Source organism: Mustela putorius, unplaced genomic scaffold (assembly GCF_011764305.1).
Source record: "Mustela putorius furo isolate JIRA1106 unplaced genomic scaffold, ASM1176430v1.1 tig00003859_pilon_pilon_pilon, whole genome shotgun sequence".
Classification (NCBI taxonomy): Eukaryota; Metazoa; Chordata; class Mammalia; order Carnivora; family Mustelidae; genus Mustela; species Mustela putorius.
This window is the reverse complement of record NW_025422011.1, coordinates 3,365,940-3,380,916: the sequence shown is the minus strand read 5'-3', so window position 1 is coordinate 3,380,916 and position 14,977 is coordinate 3,365,940. Positions and strand designations below refer to the sequence as shown.

Below are 14,977 nucleotides of genomic sequence, written 5' to 3'. Positions count from 1 at the left end.
TAGGTAGTGTATATTTCACTAGCAAAACAGGAAGGGATTTAAGAAGCCTTCTCCCTAGCATAGGACAAATTGCCTGTGTGACCTTGGCATGCACTTCTCCCTCATAAAACTGGGCTTAATGCTCTCAAAGATCTATTCCAGCTTTAATGTTTTGGGTTTTTTCTTCTTTCTGTGTGTAGTTTTGGATATAATAACATAGCCCTTATACATGATTCTGTTTATTTCTTTGGGCTAAAGTTCTCAGTGTTGAATGTGTTTTCCTTCAAAGAACTACGTTTAAGATTTTTTTTTTCTTTTTGACAGACAGAGATCACAGGCAGGCAGAGAGGCAGGCAGAGAGAAGGGGGCGGGAAGCAGGCTCCCCGCTGAGCAGAGAGTCTGATGCGGGGTGTTCCCAGGACCCTAAGATCACAACCCAAGCAGAAGGCAGAGGCTTAACCCACTGAGCCACCCAGGAGCCCCTAGAACTTAGTTAAATAGATGTCTGCATTTTCATTGTGCAAGTAGGTAGTTTTGATAGCTCTCCTTTGCTTAATTAGAAACAGATCCATTGTTAGTACAGCCTTAATCAGAGTGGCATTTCCCTGCTTGCTTTGTTTTAGTGGGCTCTCTTGGCCCAACTTTGTACTTGCAGTGCATGTTAAGATGACAAAGTCAAGTGTGCTGGTTATAAAGTTCCCAGATTAAAAAAAAAAAAAAATCCAAGTCTGGATTTTAAAAGACTTATGATTACACTCTCCAGTTTTCTTCTGCATTTCAAAACAGAGTGTTAATATTTCCATTGGCTAGAAAGAAATCTGAAGACAAAATTTTCTAGATCCAGGAGAGGGAAGGCAGATGGGGTTGGCTACAGATGATGGAATTTTTCTTCAGTCCTGAAGAATATTACAATTTGGCAAAGCATCTCCTGGAGGAGTCTGTTATTTTAAACTGACTTTGTAACAAATATTTTGTTTATTTGTAACATTTTAACAAATACTTTAGTTGTTTCTCTTAGTCACTCTGAGTTATTCATCCTTTATAATTCTGTCCATGGGTAAAGCGAAGTCAAGGGACCATAATGCCTCACCTTTAACTAATTTAGCCTTAATTGTCAAAAGGTCTTTTATGGAATCCATTCCTTGAACTTCTGTTGGGTAGAGAACCTGCTGAATAAAATAAAAATGGATTTGGACCTGCAGTTATCAATTATGTTTAGATATAATCCCTGCTCAAAGGGGCATGAATCATAATTAAGTACAGTTTGCTTTGCCATTGTCCTTTGTTTTCAGATTTTCAAATAAGCTTCAGTGATGTTGTTCAGTCCATCATGACCAGGTTAGGTTGTACAAGTAAAATCCTGAGACTCACAACCTCAAGTGACTGGCTTACTGCTAAGTAGAGAACTCTTGCTGAGTTTTTTGAACTACCAATTTTGTTAGTCTATTGAAAAAGTTAGTGTTACTATTGTCAAGTTTATTTGGCACAGCTCCTTCTAAATTTTGCAGACTGATCATAGTTTCACTTTCTTTTTGTTACTGAAATCTTTCTTTTCTAAAACTTTAGTTTTATTAAACATCGCTACCAGATTTCTGTTTATTATCCAATTATTACTTTTTCTTTTTTTCTCTGAACTAAGTACTGGGTGAAGACATGGCGGCTTTAATGTAGTGGAAAGAACCTAGCCTCTGAAGTCAAATTTCGAAGTCCTAGTCTTCTTTATTCTATGACCTTTGGCAAGTTATTTAACTGCTATGAACTTTGGTTTCCTGCTATGTAGAAGGGAGATTATAATAGGAACTACCCAATAGGATTGTTATGGTGAGTCAATGTAGATAAGGTTATCCATTTCATTATTAGAAATTCCAGGATATTTTATGTATTTTCTTGATTCCTGCAAACGGATCCTTATTTTGAGTTTGTCTTTCTGGAACTATGGAAAACCATAGAGTATCTGAGTATTAATCATATCTCTAAATAAATTTAGATAAACAAAGTATATAAATTTTTTCTTGGCTTCTCGATTGTCTTGTAGTTCCAGGCTTAGGGGAGGTGGCTGAGGAGGGAAGATACAGAAAGACTAAAACATAGTGTTTCAGGATTTATGATCTGGTGGGGATGGATGCTTCATTGGAGACATTTAGCCTTGCCCACTCTCTTGGCCTCCATGACAAAGCCTTCCCTCACTTCCTCATTAAGTTCAGACACCCATGGCACTCTGTATTTTGCAATGAAATAATTGTTTAATTCTTTTTCTTCAGTGCCTTTCTCTTTCTACAACATAGTATATTCCATGATACCAACAAACTGCCTTTTTTTTCCTGGTGTTTCTTAGTTCCTAGTGCATGTCTTGTACACTGGTGTATGGCAAATATTTCTTTTTTTTTTTTTTTTAAAGATTTTATTTATTTATCGGGGTGGGGAGATAAATAAATACTCAGGCAGACTGAGTGGCAGGCAGAGGCAGAGGGAGAAGCAGGCTCCCTGCCTGCCGAGCAAGGAGCCCGATGTGGGACTCGATCCCAGGACGCTGGGATCACGACCTGAGCCGAAGGCAGCTGCTTAACCAACTGAGCCACCCAGGCGTCCCATGGCAAATATTTCTTGAATGATTAAACAAGCTTTTGTGTTAGAGATGAAGGAACTGAGATGCCTCTCAGATATGACTTATCCCAAGTCACAGGCTTTCCATTTCTAGTAGAACTCGGATGTCTGGTCCCCTATGCTGTAGTGCTCTTCGCTCTTTCTACTACATTATGAAAATGTGTGTCTAGGGGCGCCTGGGGGGCTCAGTGGGTTGAGCCGCTGCCTTTGGCTCAGGTCATGATCTCAGGGTCCTGGGATCGAGTCCCACATCGGGCTCTTTGCTCAGCAGGGAGCCTGCTTCCTCCTCTCTCTCTCTCTCTCTGCCTGCCTCTCTGTCTACTTGTGATCTCTCTCTGTCAAATAAATTAAATAAAATCTTAAAAAAAAAATGTGTGTCTAGAGGGGAGATAAACAATACTTACAGGTAACTTACAATAATACATACAAACAATACTTACAAATAAACAATACTCACAGAACAGAATGTACACACACTCCAAGGGGTTATGGAAATTGAAGCAAATAAAAAGTCCCTTTGTCAGGGGATGGATGGAAGGTACAGGAAGGCTTAATGAAGGAGAAGACATTTGAACTAGACATACACTGATAGATTTCAGATGGAAATGTGTGGGAAAGTTCACTCCAGCCATACACAGTGTTTCATGCCTCTGTATGTGTCATTTTAGTCTTGATATTATTAATCTCATTATTTTAATAAATCTGTAAAATAAAGTGTATGTCAGCCAGCTAACGATCTTGTTTAATTTCAGTGAACAATGTGGGAATGTCATATGAGTATCCTGAATACTTTTTGGATGTTCCTGACTTGGACAACGTAAGTCTGTTTCTGTATAGTACGATAACAAAAAGAATGCATGCGAGAATTGGCAAGGCAGTGTGGTATAATGATTCACACTGTGAGCGCCGGAGTCCAGCTGCCTGAGGTTCACATTCTTGCTCTTCTGCTTGTTCCCGAAGTTTACCCTGGGTATGATCCCAACCATGCTTAGGGTCCATTTCCATATCTATGAAGGAGGCAACTTCATAGGGCTGTTAGAAGGACTGAATGAGAAAATGTTTGTAACCTCATTAGTATAATGCCAGGTTTGATAATAACTCATTATATTATTCTTATTTATATTTTTTATGATATCAATATAGCTTTGCTTTAAGTATCAGGATTCTAAACACCAATTTAGATATCATAAATCTGATGACATATAACAATATGGTTGATTCAAGTAAACCTACCAAAATGAAAGCTGTATTCTTGAGGCATGCATAGTTCTTTATAAAAATTCGAAAAGCAAGTCATTGAAAGAATATGTGAATTTTAAAAAACTGTTGAGGATCTCAGATTCAATAATTTTTCCTTTTGATATTAGCAGAAGGAAAATAGCACATTTATTTTAGATTTAGTATCTTATGCTTCCAGATTTTACTTACTACATCTACCTTGAATTTTGCTTATTAACATGAGTTGCTGCTTTTGGTAGAAAAGTACTATAACATCAAAAGTAAATAAAATTTGCTTTTCTACCCCAACTCCTGTCATTTTCCAGTTCTCTATCTAGGGAAACATTCAGTGGTTCTCTAGATCACTTGCATATACATATAAAATATGGTTATTTTACATGATGATATGTGTATAAAATTATCAATATTTTCTTTTTTCAGACCATCAAGAAACTGATAAGTATTAATGTTCTTTCTGTTTGTAAGGTAAGTAGCTTCTTTATAAATATGTCTTCCTTTTTTGGTTTTGTTCTGTTTAAAAACACATGATCAGTTCGTGCACTTCAGCCAGCTTCTGTTTCCATATGAGTATGTATTCTAGATGAAGGTGGTTATTTCCTTTTGTCTTTGGGAAGTAGAGAGAACTGAAAACCAAATAAGTGTGTAATTTTGCCTTTTAACAACTGAACCTATACAAACAGTGTGGCAGGTCCTGGGGCTACATGAACAACCTAGGCCGAAGATTGATTTTTACAAAGTTTTCCTCTACACATGGTCCTTCACTGATAAATTATTTCCATTTCGCATCCCCCATGACCCTGTAAGTGGATGAATTAAATGTTGTGGTGAAAGCATTGTGCAGTAGTATGGGGCTATACAGTAATGAGTGGTTTTTATTAGCCACGCGTAAACATCATTCTGATCAATTTTAGAATATAAGTCAGGTTCAGTGGGGTTGACTGTGGAGCCGATGACCAAGAAAGAATTCTGGTGATGTCTTTGGTGCAAAATAGTGGTTTATTTAAACATGGAGACAGGGCCCGTGGGCAGAAAGAGCAGCTGCCTTGAGGTTGTGAGGGGTGTCTGATTTTATATATATATTATATGGAGGAGGTAAGGAAAAAGGGAGGTTTCAAAAGAACTTTTATATGCTAAAGAGACCTATAAGATACCGGACACCAGAGGCCTTGCATTGTCAAGGGTTTCCCTCTAGTAAGGCATTAACCTCAAGATAGTTGGGAGAGGGCACCTGGGTGGCTCAGTGGGTTGAAGCCTCTGCCTTTAGCCCAGGTCATGATCCGAGCATCCTGGGATGGAGTCCCACATCGGGCTCTCTGCTCAGCAGGGAGCCTGCTTCCCCCTCTCTCTCTGCCTGCCTCTCTGCCTACTTGTAATCTCTATCAAATAAATTTAAAAAATTAATTAATTAAAAATTAAAAAATTTAAAAAAAAAAGGTAGTTGGGAGACTCCTGGAAGAGTGTCCCATGTGTTTTACCCAGGAGTGAGGGGTGGGGGAAAGGTTGCAGGGTGTCCGCTTCTGCTTTGTCCTCAGCTTGCCTTCTGCTCCCTCATCAATTCTGGTTTCTAGTTGGTAGACACATTGCTTGTATGTGCTGACAGAAGATGCCACAGCTAATGACGTGCTAAAAGGAAGATTAGGCAGCAAATCTGAGCACCTGAGCACCACTTTTCCTTATGTGTTAGCAGTCACTCAGAGTAAGGCACCATACCTTGGTTATACATCCTAGCCCAGCAGCAAATATTGCCCGAGGCAGAATTTCCATAGGCAACGTCAAATACGTCAAATTTGAACCTACGGGAGTCCCCCCTTATCCACAGGGGATGCGCTCTGAGGTTTCCCATAGATGCCTGAAACCATAGATACTACCAAGCCCTATGCATACTATGTGTTTTCCTATACCCGTGATGAAGTTTAATTTATAAATTAGGCTCAGTAAGAGATTAACAATAATAAAATAGAACAATTACAACAATATATTGTAATAAAGTTTATGGGAATGTGGTCTCTCTCTTTCTCAAAACATCTGATTGTATGTACTTGTTCGTGTTCGTGCACTGTTCTTGTGGTGATGGGAAATGATAAAATGCCTGTGATGAGACCAAACAAGGAGAGGGACACAGGCGCTGTGCCGCTGCCGCTGACCTTATGATACAGGTCTGAAGGAGGATCCTCTTGACTGTGGGTAACTTGAAACCTTGGGAAGTGAAACCCCAGATAGTGAAGCCCTTGTACTGACAGAAAAGCCACATCCATTTTCAGTAACTCTTAAATGCTCTATTTAAGGAAATGAAAAAATATTGACCTCAAAACTATTAGAATTAATCAGATAAGTAGAAATAAGAACTTAATTAACTGATTTTCACTTGATGGCACGGTCTTGATCATTTCCTCTATTGCGAATGTCTAAAGAAAAATTCTCCTTGTGTCTTCAAGTCCTGAGAAATCATATCTAGTACATGCTTAATTTCAAGTGTGGGGACCCAAAAATCTTATGCCTTGTCCAACTTTTCAGGTAAGGCTGTGCTTAGTTCATTCAGTTTTATGTGGTTTTGTACAGTTTTAGCACTATGTTGTTTCACATAAACCGGCCACTGGAACGAAAGCTTCATTGTGACTGTCTGCATACCATGTGGCATTTTATAGCTTGCTACTGAGAGGCCCCTTATCTGAATTATTTTGTAACATGACTGATAATTTTTTAAAAGAAATAATCACAGTATCTTTACTACTGTTGTTTTTAACTGGGGTTTTTTTTACTTAACATGAGATTTAGTTTAAGTGAGATAAACTGCTAACAAACGGATCCTTGATTATTTGGAACAAGACCCACACACAAAATGGAAGCTTTTAAAACGGGGTTTGTATGAATATATACATATAGTTTAAAAGGTATTTCCCTTGGCACACCTGTATAAATGTTAACATTCCTCAATAATCTGTGTGAGGTTTTAAGTTAATTAAATAACTCTACAATTTACTAGTTGTATGACCTTGAACAAATTACTTGCCCTCTGTGCTTCAGTTTTTCATCTGTAAATTGAGGGTGTTAATCTCTTTACCTCACAGAGGTGTTTTGGGAATTGAGCAAGGTAGTATGTGCAAATCACTTAGAAGAGGACTCAGATCATAGTAAGGGCCCTGAAGAATGTTACTATTGAAGAGTTTTAGTAAAAGTGTGAGTTTATTTTTTAGCAAGCAAAGTTTTTTGATCAAAATGAACATTCTGGTCTATAATTTGTATGTTTTATGGTTTTGAAATGACTGATGTGTACTATTGTTTTGATAATCTTTTCTAGGTACATCTGGCCAAATGCCTAAAAATAATGAGTGTTAAAACTATGTACATGTATTTCATAATATGTTTTAATGAGTTAATGATGAAAACTATGTTTAAGTGTTTAAATTTGATTTTATAGAACTGTTGATATTAGCTACAGATTTAGTCTTCTGATACATTTATCTCCTCTGATAAATTTAACTCCTCTGTGAGGTAAGCTGTGTAAAGTTTTACTCTCGATATGTTAGAATTTATTTTCTCCTGTAATGTCCTGCTTGTCAATACTTACATGTTTGTATTCCTTCATAATATAAAATGCTGACCTCCTCCGTCTCCCAGAACATGTGTTTTTGGCTGACAGTCTACAGAATACTAATGATAAAAGGCCAGGGCCTTGACCTTGACCTATGAGAACCAGTCAGCTTGCTGTACTCCACAGCTGCACACAGCATCCTCCAGGAAGCATATGAGCACAGAGCAGGGTGTGCTGTTGGTGATCACCTCATGTCCCTGCTCTGAAGATGAGTCATGTAAGGGGGGGAGCATTGCGGATAAAGCAGTACAGATCCAACAGGTTTTTGACAATAATGAGATAAGAATGAGGTACCGGTCTTAAGATCTCGGCAGATCACAAAATGCTTCTCCCAATACTTCATTCTTCCTCTTCCACTTTCTCTTTTCATGTTGGCGTATTTATTGGTTCCCATGAAATGAGTTGGGGGGATGCACGCTGACTTATTAAACATGTCCTATCATATCAACTGTGAACCGTATGGGTGGCAAGTGTTACCACCAGAGGAGCTCGATATATGGGCTTCACATTTTTGTATGGAAGCCTGATTTTTACAAGTCAAGTCCCATTTACAAAGCACTAAGGGAGTTTATTATTTAAAGACTTCTACGTCAAGCTGAATAATCATCCTTTATCTTTAGTGTAAACACGAATATTCCTTTACCTGTGTGATGTGTACTTTTGGTGGAAAAACAGTTCAAAACTCTTGCTTGATTCGTTGTGGAGCTAAGACCATCTGCAGGACAGCCACATGGGCTTTGTTGGGCTATAGACAGGATCCGTGTGGTTGGCATCTTGGCCTCACAGTTGACTAGGGCGTGTTCAGGGGTGAGAATGTTTGACTCAAGCAGCGGGAGGCGAGGGTTGTACAGTGGCTGACCAACCAGCGGTCAGAAAGGTGAGTGAGGACACAAGTGTGTAAGAGCTTGGGTGCTGGGCTCGAGAGGATGGAGAGAACCATAGGAAGCCTTAGAGCAGAGATAAGGTGTGATCTGATGTACATTTAGAAAGGCGGGTCTAGTGGCAGCGGGACATGGCATTGTGTTTTATGGTCTCTCTGTTTATTTTCATTGTACTGAAAAAAGGGCATTCACCTTGATGCGGTTTTCTGTGCAAGGCTCCCAGGTTTAGTGTCCTTCGGTGCTGCTGTGATGTCCCCTCTGGTGTATTTTGATGAATTGTGCTTCAGTTGACTGTGTTATGTTGCCGCGGCCAGGGCTCCATTTTCTATAGAGATATAACTTCTGTTGAGAACCCTGGGGTAACTTAAAAGAAGATGAAAATTGGTCTGGCTCTAGAATCTTAGAAGATTTTATGGCGACTGGACATCAAGAGAGCTAGGGCATGGGTGTCTGCTGCCTAATGTCATAACACAAGTATTGAAAATGGGTTTAGACAAGAAAGAAAACAGCCTCTTCTCATCATCAATGCTGGCCCAAGTTTTATCTCCTCACCAAACCATACAGTAGGGCCGGCTGGCCGAGAAGCATGCCTAGAAAGATCAGAGAGATTAGTGCCCCCTTGTAACCTTGGGCTTCTTCCCCCAATCTGGAGATGGTTGATGGGGAAGGCCCCAGCATCTTGTTGGCGGTCCTGTGCCATTTGATGAGCACTGAATGACCTGGATCCCTCAGATCCAGGGTTATGGCGTGGTCCATGTGCTCCTGTGTTAGGAGGTCAGAGGATTATAAAAAGTCACGTAAGTTCTACATTCCTCCAGAGGAATCATCAAAGTGAAATATCCTGACCAGAGAAATGAGTCCTCACCAGAGGAAGTGGTGGTGAGTGTTCCAAAAGAATATGGGGGAAGAAATAGTAATCCGAATAGTTTTGACATATCAATTAACCTTGATATGTTATCATAGAGTGCAGCTCGGCTCTCCCAGGCCATTGTCTGAGCCCCGCTTAATGAGACTTTCCCTTAACAGACATAAAGCTGCAGGTCAGAGTAGCCCCAGGGGTATTTAAAAGCCTTGTTGCTTGCCTTACAGTTTTGCTCTCAGATCCTTCAGGGGTGGATTTCGTCTTGTTCTTGTGCTCTGCTGAGCAGTTAAGTGCCAAGCTGGAGAGAGGGGTGGTGTAGAAGTTCTCTGTAGTTGACCCATATGGGAGGTGGAATCAGCCTTCACACTAGAAGAGAGGTCCTACTAGCCAGGGCTTTATTTCTTTATGATTTCAGATGCTCCATGACTGAAATCTAACGTAAGTCTTTTTCTCCTCAAGAACAGTGACCTTCAGACAAGATATGGTGGCGTTTAGAGATAATTAAGCCTCCAAATATTGACCCAGACTCTTCTAAAATAGCTGCGGTTTTATGCCTGGAGGGCTTGCTGTCTCAGAATACTGAGAGTTGGCAAAGGAGATTGTTGTACGACTGTTGATGACTATGGCAGAAATCGTGGGCAACGGAAGAAGTCCCACAATACCAGAGGCAGCTAAATACAGGTCTGGTTTCCAACAGGCAGGACACCGAGCTCCACACCACTTCAAAGACAAGTTCTAAAACTGATCTTGCTTGCATTGTTTGTTTCGGATTTGAGGTTGCTCGTTTAAACATCTGCCAAATTCAGAATTGCCTTCCTTCTCTAGGCCTAATGGTTCTTAGATTCCTTTAATGACTGTTTTAGGACCTCAAGATACTATAGACGCTTCACTCCTTTTCAGATAAATACTACCCAAGCAATACCACCCAAACCACCTATAGTTCTTACCTAGGGCTGGGAAACCTGTTCCCTCTGATGGTCCTGGATCCTGAAGCTGCTACTGGCTTAGGGGGAGAAGGTGGATGCTTGGTAGTGGCCCTGCCTGTGCCTGAATTCCTCAGGAAACCTGCAGGCTCCCGTTCTGATAAATGGGGAGAGCCTTCCAGCCTTCTTCATTACGTCTCTCAGAGCAGGGAAGGAAGCAGGTGGGGCTGTGACCCAAGGTAAAAATTTATTAACCTCCAATTACACTGAAGTACACTGAGTTTTGTTTGTTTTATTTGGGACTGGGGAGGAGTCTTAAACAGGGGATCAGCATTTAGTTTTTCCTTCATCAGATGTGCAACCGAAGTGGGGGCTTGAAACCATGTCTTGTTAGGAGTGGCTGAAAAAACTAGATGTATTTAGCATGGAGAGAGGAAGCATGACATCACACCCAGACACATAGACGCACACACCCCTAATCAAGGCCAGTCAGTTCTACCTCCTTAGTATTTTGGAAGTCAGCTCACTTCTTTTCATCCCCCATGATTCCTTCCAAATTTGAAGACCTAAACTTCTCAGTGGGAACTGCTGGAACAGCCTAACCAGCCTTTTTTTTTTTTTTTAAAGATTTTATTTATTTATTTGACAGAGATCACAAGTAGACAGAGAGGCAGGCAGAGAGAGAAAGAGAGGAGGAAGCAGGTCCCCTGCTGAGCAGAGAGCCCGATGCGGGGCTCGATCCCAGGACCCTGAGATCATGACCTGAGCCGAAGGCAGCGGCTTAATCCACTGAGCCACCCAGGCGCCCCACCTAACCAGCGTTTTTACACCAACTTGTCTCCCTCCAGTGCAGTCTCTGTCCCCCAACCAAAGTGATCTTTTACATGTCATATCTCACTTTCCCGGGAGATCCTTTAAGGACTTCTTGCCCTCAAGTCCTCTCTCCTTCATATGACCTCTAAGGAGGGAGCTACCTGACAGGGCTGCTGCCCACCCGTCCAGATCTCCCCTTGGCTCTGTGCCCCGCTACTTCTCTGCATCCAGGTCACGGCACCTTCACTCTCTTGAACCTTGTGCCCCCTCGGGCAGTGCCCTCTCTGGAAGCTCCCTTGTCTCCCACTTCACTCATGCCACTCCTCTTTCTGTTCTCAACTGATAGTCTTCTGTCCTTGGGGGCCGGTGGGGAGCCTTCCAGAGTCGCCCTGGTCTCTCGGGCCTGGAGTTTCGTCACACACAGCACGGCTTTCCTTCACTCGGCATTTCATGTTCGGTTTAGTGCCTGTCTCCAGACTGTAAGCCCCTTGAGTGCTGGTACCGTGTTCTTTTTGTTCTCTGCCATTCCCTAGCCCTGAGCCTCACCTATGGCAGGCATACGACACATGATTTTGTTTTTGATTTATTTTGTTTTTATATTTTTAAAATTTATTTGCAAGAAACAGAGATGGGGGGGGTTGGGAGGGAGCAGGCTCCCCTCAGAGCAGGAAGCCCAATGCGGGGCTATATCCCAGGACCCCAGGATCACCACCTGAGCTGAAGGGTGGTGGGATCAAGGGTCCTGGGATCAAGCCCCACATCGGGCTCTTTGCTCAGCAGGGAGCCTGCTTCCCTCTCTCTCTCTGTGCCTGCCTCTCTGCCTACTTGTGATCTCTGTCTGTCAAATAAATAAATAAATAAATAAATAAATAAATAATCTTTTTAAAAAAAGATTAAAAAAAACCCCTGAGAATCCTCTTTCTTTGGGAATAAGGAACCCACTTATTGTATGTGGCCCTAAAAGGCTGAGCTTAGGCCCATTGTTGGTATTTACACTCAAGGAAATTGTGAGAACTTTGTAATCTTTGGATCGGCCAGAAATGGGATGGGCCAAAGGTGAGTTCCCTTTCTGATTCTAGGCCAGAGTTTGCAAACCCAGAGTCTGGGTTGCGTGCATGCTATCAACATATCTCAGTTGGTTCAGGCAGTGTTTCCAGAAGTGGGACTCAACGTCTAACTTCTCCTGGGGAAGATCTGAAAATGAGGGAACCCAGACCTGAACTGCTACATGCCAGGAAGGGGCAGGTGGGGCCACGGAGTCGTGAGGCCCTCCCTTTCCAGCTCACCACAGTCCCCACTAACCCCTGCTGTCTGGCACGCTGTGCTCCTTTATGTCACCTGCCCGGGCCTGTCAGGCGTGTGGGTTTGCAGTCCCCTGTGCATTAAATGTCGGCCCTTCCATGTACTCAAACTGCATAACTGCTTGATGAGTTGAAAGGTTAGAATGGTTTTAACCCAATCAGTCTCTCCTCTCCCTATTATTATCTGAAATCAAAGCACTTGGAGTGCTTTGCGTGATTTCGAGAAGCTATTTTTTTCCTACTCCCACTGCTGTGTGTTCATCGTATGTGGCTCAGCCAGAAGTGTGAATGCTATGCCTGACCCGTGGCATAGGTAATAAAGGTTTGGATGGATGAAAAGCCCAGGAGAAGCATTGGTTGCCTTTTTCTTGCCGGCATTTGCCTTTGGCATGTGACACGGTACCAGTAGAGGGAGCCCTCCAATAATCTGGAAATCCATGAGAAGAATCTCTGTTCATCCCTCTGATCGTATTTAATTTAGAGATTATGCTAAGAATGCATTCCTCCACGCTGCCCCAAGAATTTAAGTTAAGGACACTGGGAAGTTAATAAATTGTGGGAAAGGAGAGTATGACCATCAGCCCTCACGCCCACCTGGGACTTTTTAGATGAAGACATTCCAAGTTAGTCTCTAGAGTCTTTTTTAATCCTTTTTGAAAGCCGCTATCATTATGCTCCTAAAAATTTCCAAATAATTGGGTACATTTAGCCCTTAGGGTGTCATAGTAACAGGGCTTCCTCAGGCATAACCACAAAATGATGGGTTTGCCAGACGGCCTGACAACCACTCTTTGCATAGCTTTCATCTGTGAAAAACGAGTGCTTGGAGATTGGTTCTAAAGTTCTTCCCAGCTCAAAGCAAAGCTAATTTATAATGCCTTATATATGGATGAAAATGTAAAAATCTCTTTGAAAACTTTAGAAATGATTTCCCCTCCTAAAATCTCTTTTGAGAAGTCAATTTATTTGGGGGAAAATTTAAGTAATGGAAATTCTTAGCATGTCATAATATGCCAAAGTTGGAAAGATGGTGAATGGTGGTGTATATGTTCTTTAATTTTTTTTTTAGAGAGGTAAAGATTATGGCTTTCGATTCAATATTATCCATTGGCATGCAGCCCTCTCTGTTCTGGAAAGTTCTTTTATTTTTCTTTAGTTCAATTATTTTAACATACATCAAAACAACTTATTATGAAAGGAAAAACTTTGTGTTTTTTTTATGTTATACTTAAAACATTATTAAAGAGGAAAATGAAATAATACTTGGAGATCTCAAAGCCCTCAAAAGTTTTTACCTGATTAAGCTTTTTACCCACTGTGCAGTAAATATTGCTTTAGTCATACAGGTGACATTCTAAGAATTTCTAATGAAGTTGTATTCTCGGGACCACAGAGCTCAAATTACACAGTTTCTAAAGGAAATATGTGCTGTGCCATTCCAGCATGACTTCCAATGAGTCACCCTCTAATTTCTTCCAAACAGGCATGGTGTAACATTATTGTTACATAATTTATGTGATTCTTTTCACTATCAGACTATGATTTTTTAAATCATTGTTAATGATTCCGATTGAAAACTTGTTTAAGGCATTTATATCTCCTTTCTTCTAATTTGTATGAGTTCATGTTTCAGTTGCTTGAATTCAGATCCTGTTTGCTCCAAGCAGATTTCTCTGGGCAAGAAGGCAGGGCAGATGTGGACAAAGTGGTGATTTGTGATGACCTAATTATTTATATAAATAGCTACAGACTATTTTCTATGTCCTAGTCTTTACAGAAACTGACCAAACACCAGAGGTTGCATGATACAAAAATAATTTGCTTATAAAATTAAATCACTTGCATGTAAAACAATTTGCATAATTTGTATAATTTGCTTGTACAAATTTTCATAATAAACTAAAATGCAGAGAACCCTAAATTGGGTTCCAGGAATAAAATAAAATTCCTTCTATGAGCTCTTGATTACTGATATCAGAGAAGTGAAAGAAAAAAATTATTCATGTTAATTTCTTTCAGAAATAACACTATTTGTAGGGGCTTTTCTAATTATGAAAACAGTGCAAATAATTGCTCAAAAAATGTGAGAAATATTTAAGAATACTAAGATGGTTACATTTTAATATAACATTTTCAGAGATCTTTTTTTTAGGCCAGCCAATGCATTAAGTCAGGTATCTCAGCTAAATGATCTGATAATACTGATCTGATTTTTTTATGAGCTAAAGCAGCCTCTCATTCATTTTCCCAGCCCAAATATATACAACTGTGGTAATAAATACCAGTAAATATTTTGCTCTTGAAACTGACTATGTGTATCCCCAGAAAGACTTCTAAATTAAGCTGTCCTTGCTAAAGACTTTCATTATTTTTGTGTATTTGTATACAGTACGGCCAGCTTGCATACAAAGTGGTGCAATATAATGTGTATTGACCTTTCTCCCTTTTATTTTAGACTTCTGGAATATTTTGTGGTGAGGATTGATGAAATGGTCACTAAAAAAAATATATATATATATATATATATATATATATATATATACATATAGACTAGGAAATATCTGGGGTTTTTTGGAGAGAATTGAAGCTCTTGTTGGAGGGGAACTACTGCAACAACTTTTATCACTTTTTAGGAAGTAACTAAAGTGTTTGCTCTACACTTTTGAAAACAACTTCGGGCACCTGGGTGGGTCAGTGAGTTAAAGTCTCTGCCTTCAGCTCAGGTCATGATCCCAGGATCCTGGGATTGAGCGCCACATCAGGTTCTCTGCTCAGTGGGGAGC

General features: G+C 40.5%; 1 protein-coding gene across 3 annotated transcripts in view; it reads left to right on the top strand.

Annotated features, from left to right (window-relative positions):
- The window catches only part of LOC101673521 (very-long-chain 3-oxoacyl-CoA reductase), a 325,507-nt gene that overhangs the window by 114,118 nt on the left and 196,412 nt on the right, over nt 1-14,977 (top strand). Inside the window, exons 5-6 of one of the 3 annotated variants that reach the window (XM_004763205.3) lie at nt 3,336-3,400; nt 4,243-4,287. The exons of the other annotated variants lie outside the window; for them this stretch is intronic. Of the exons in view, the coding sequence (XP_004763262.1) occupies nt 3,336-3,400; nt 4,243-4,287 (110 nt within the window). The remainder of the gene's footprint in view (nt 1-3,335; nt 3,401-4,242; nt 4,288-14,977) is intronic. 3 annotated transcript variants of the gene reach the window in all.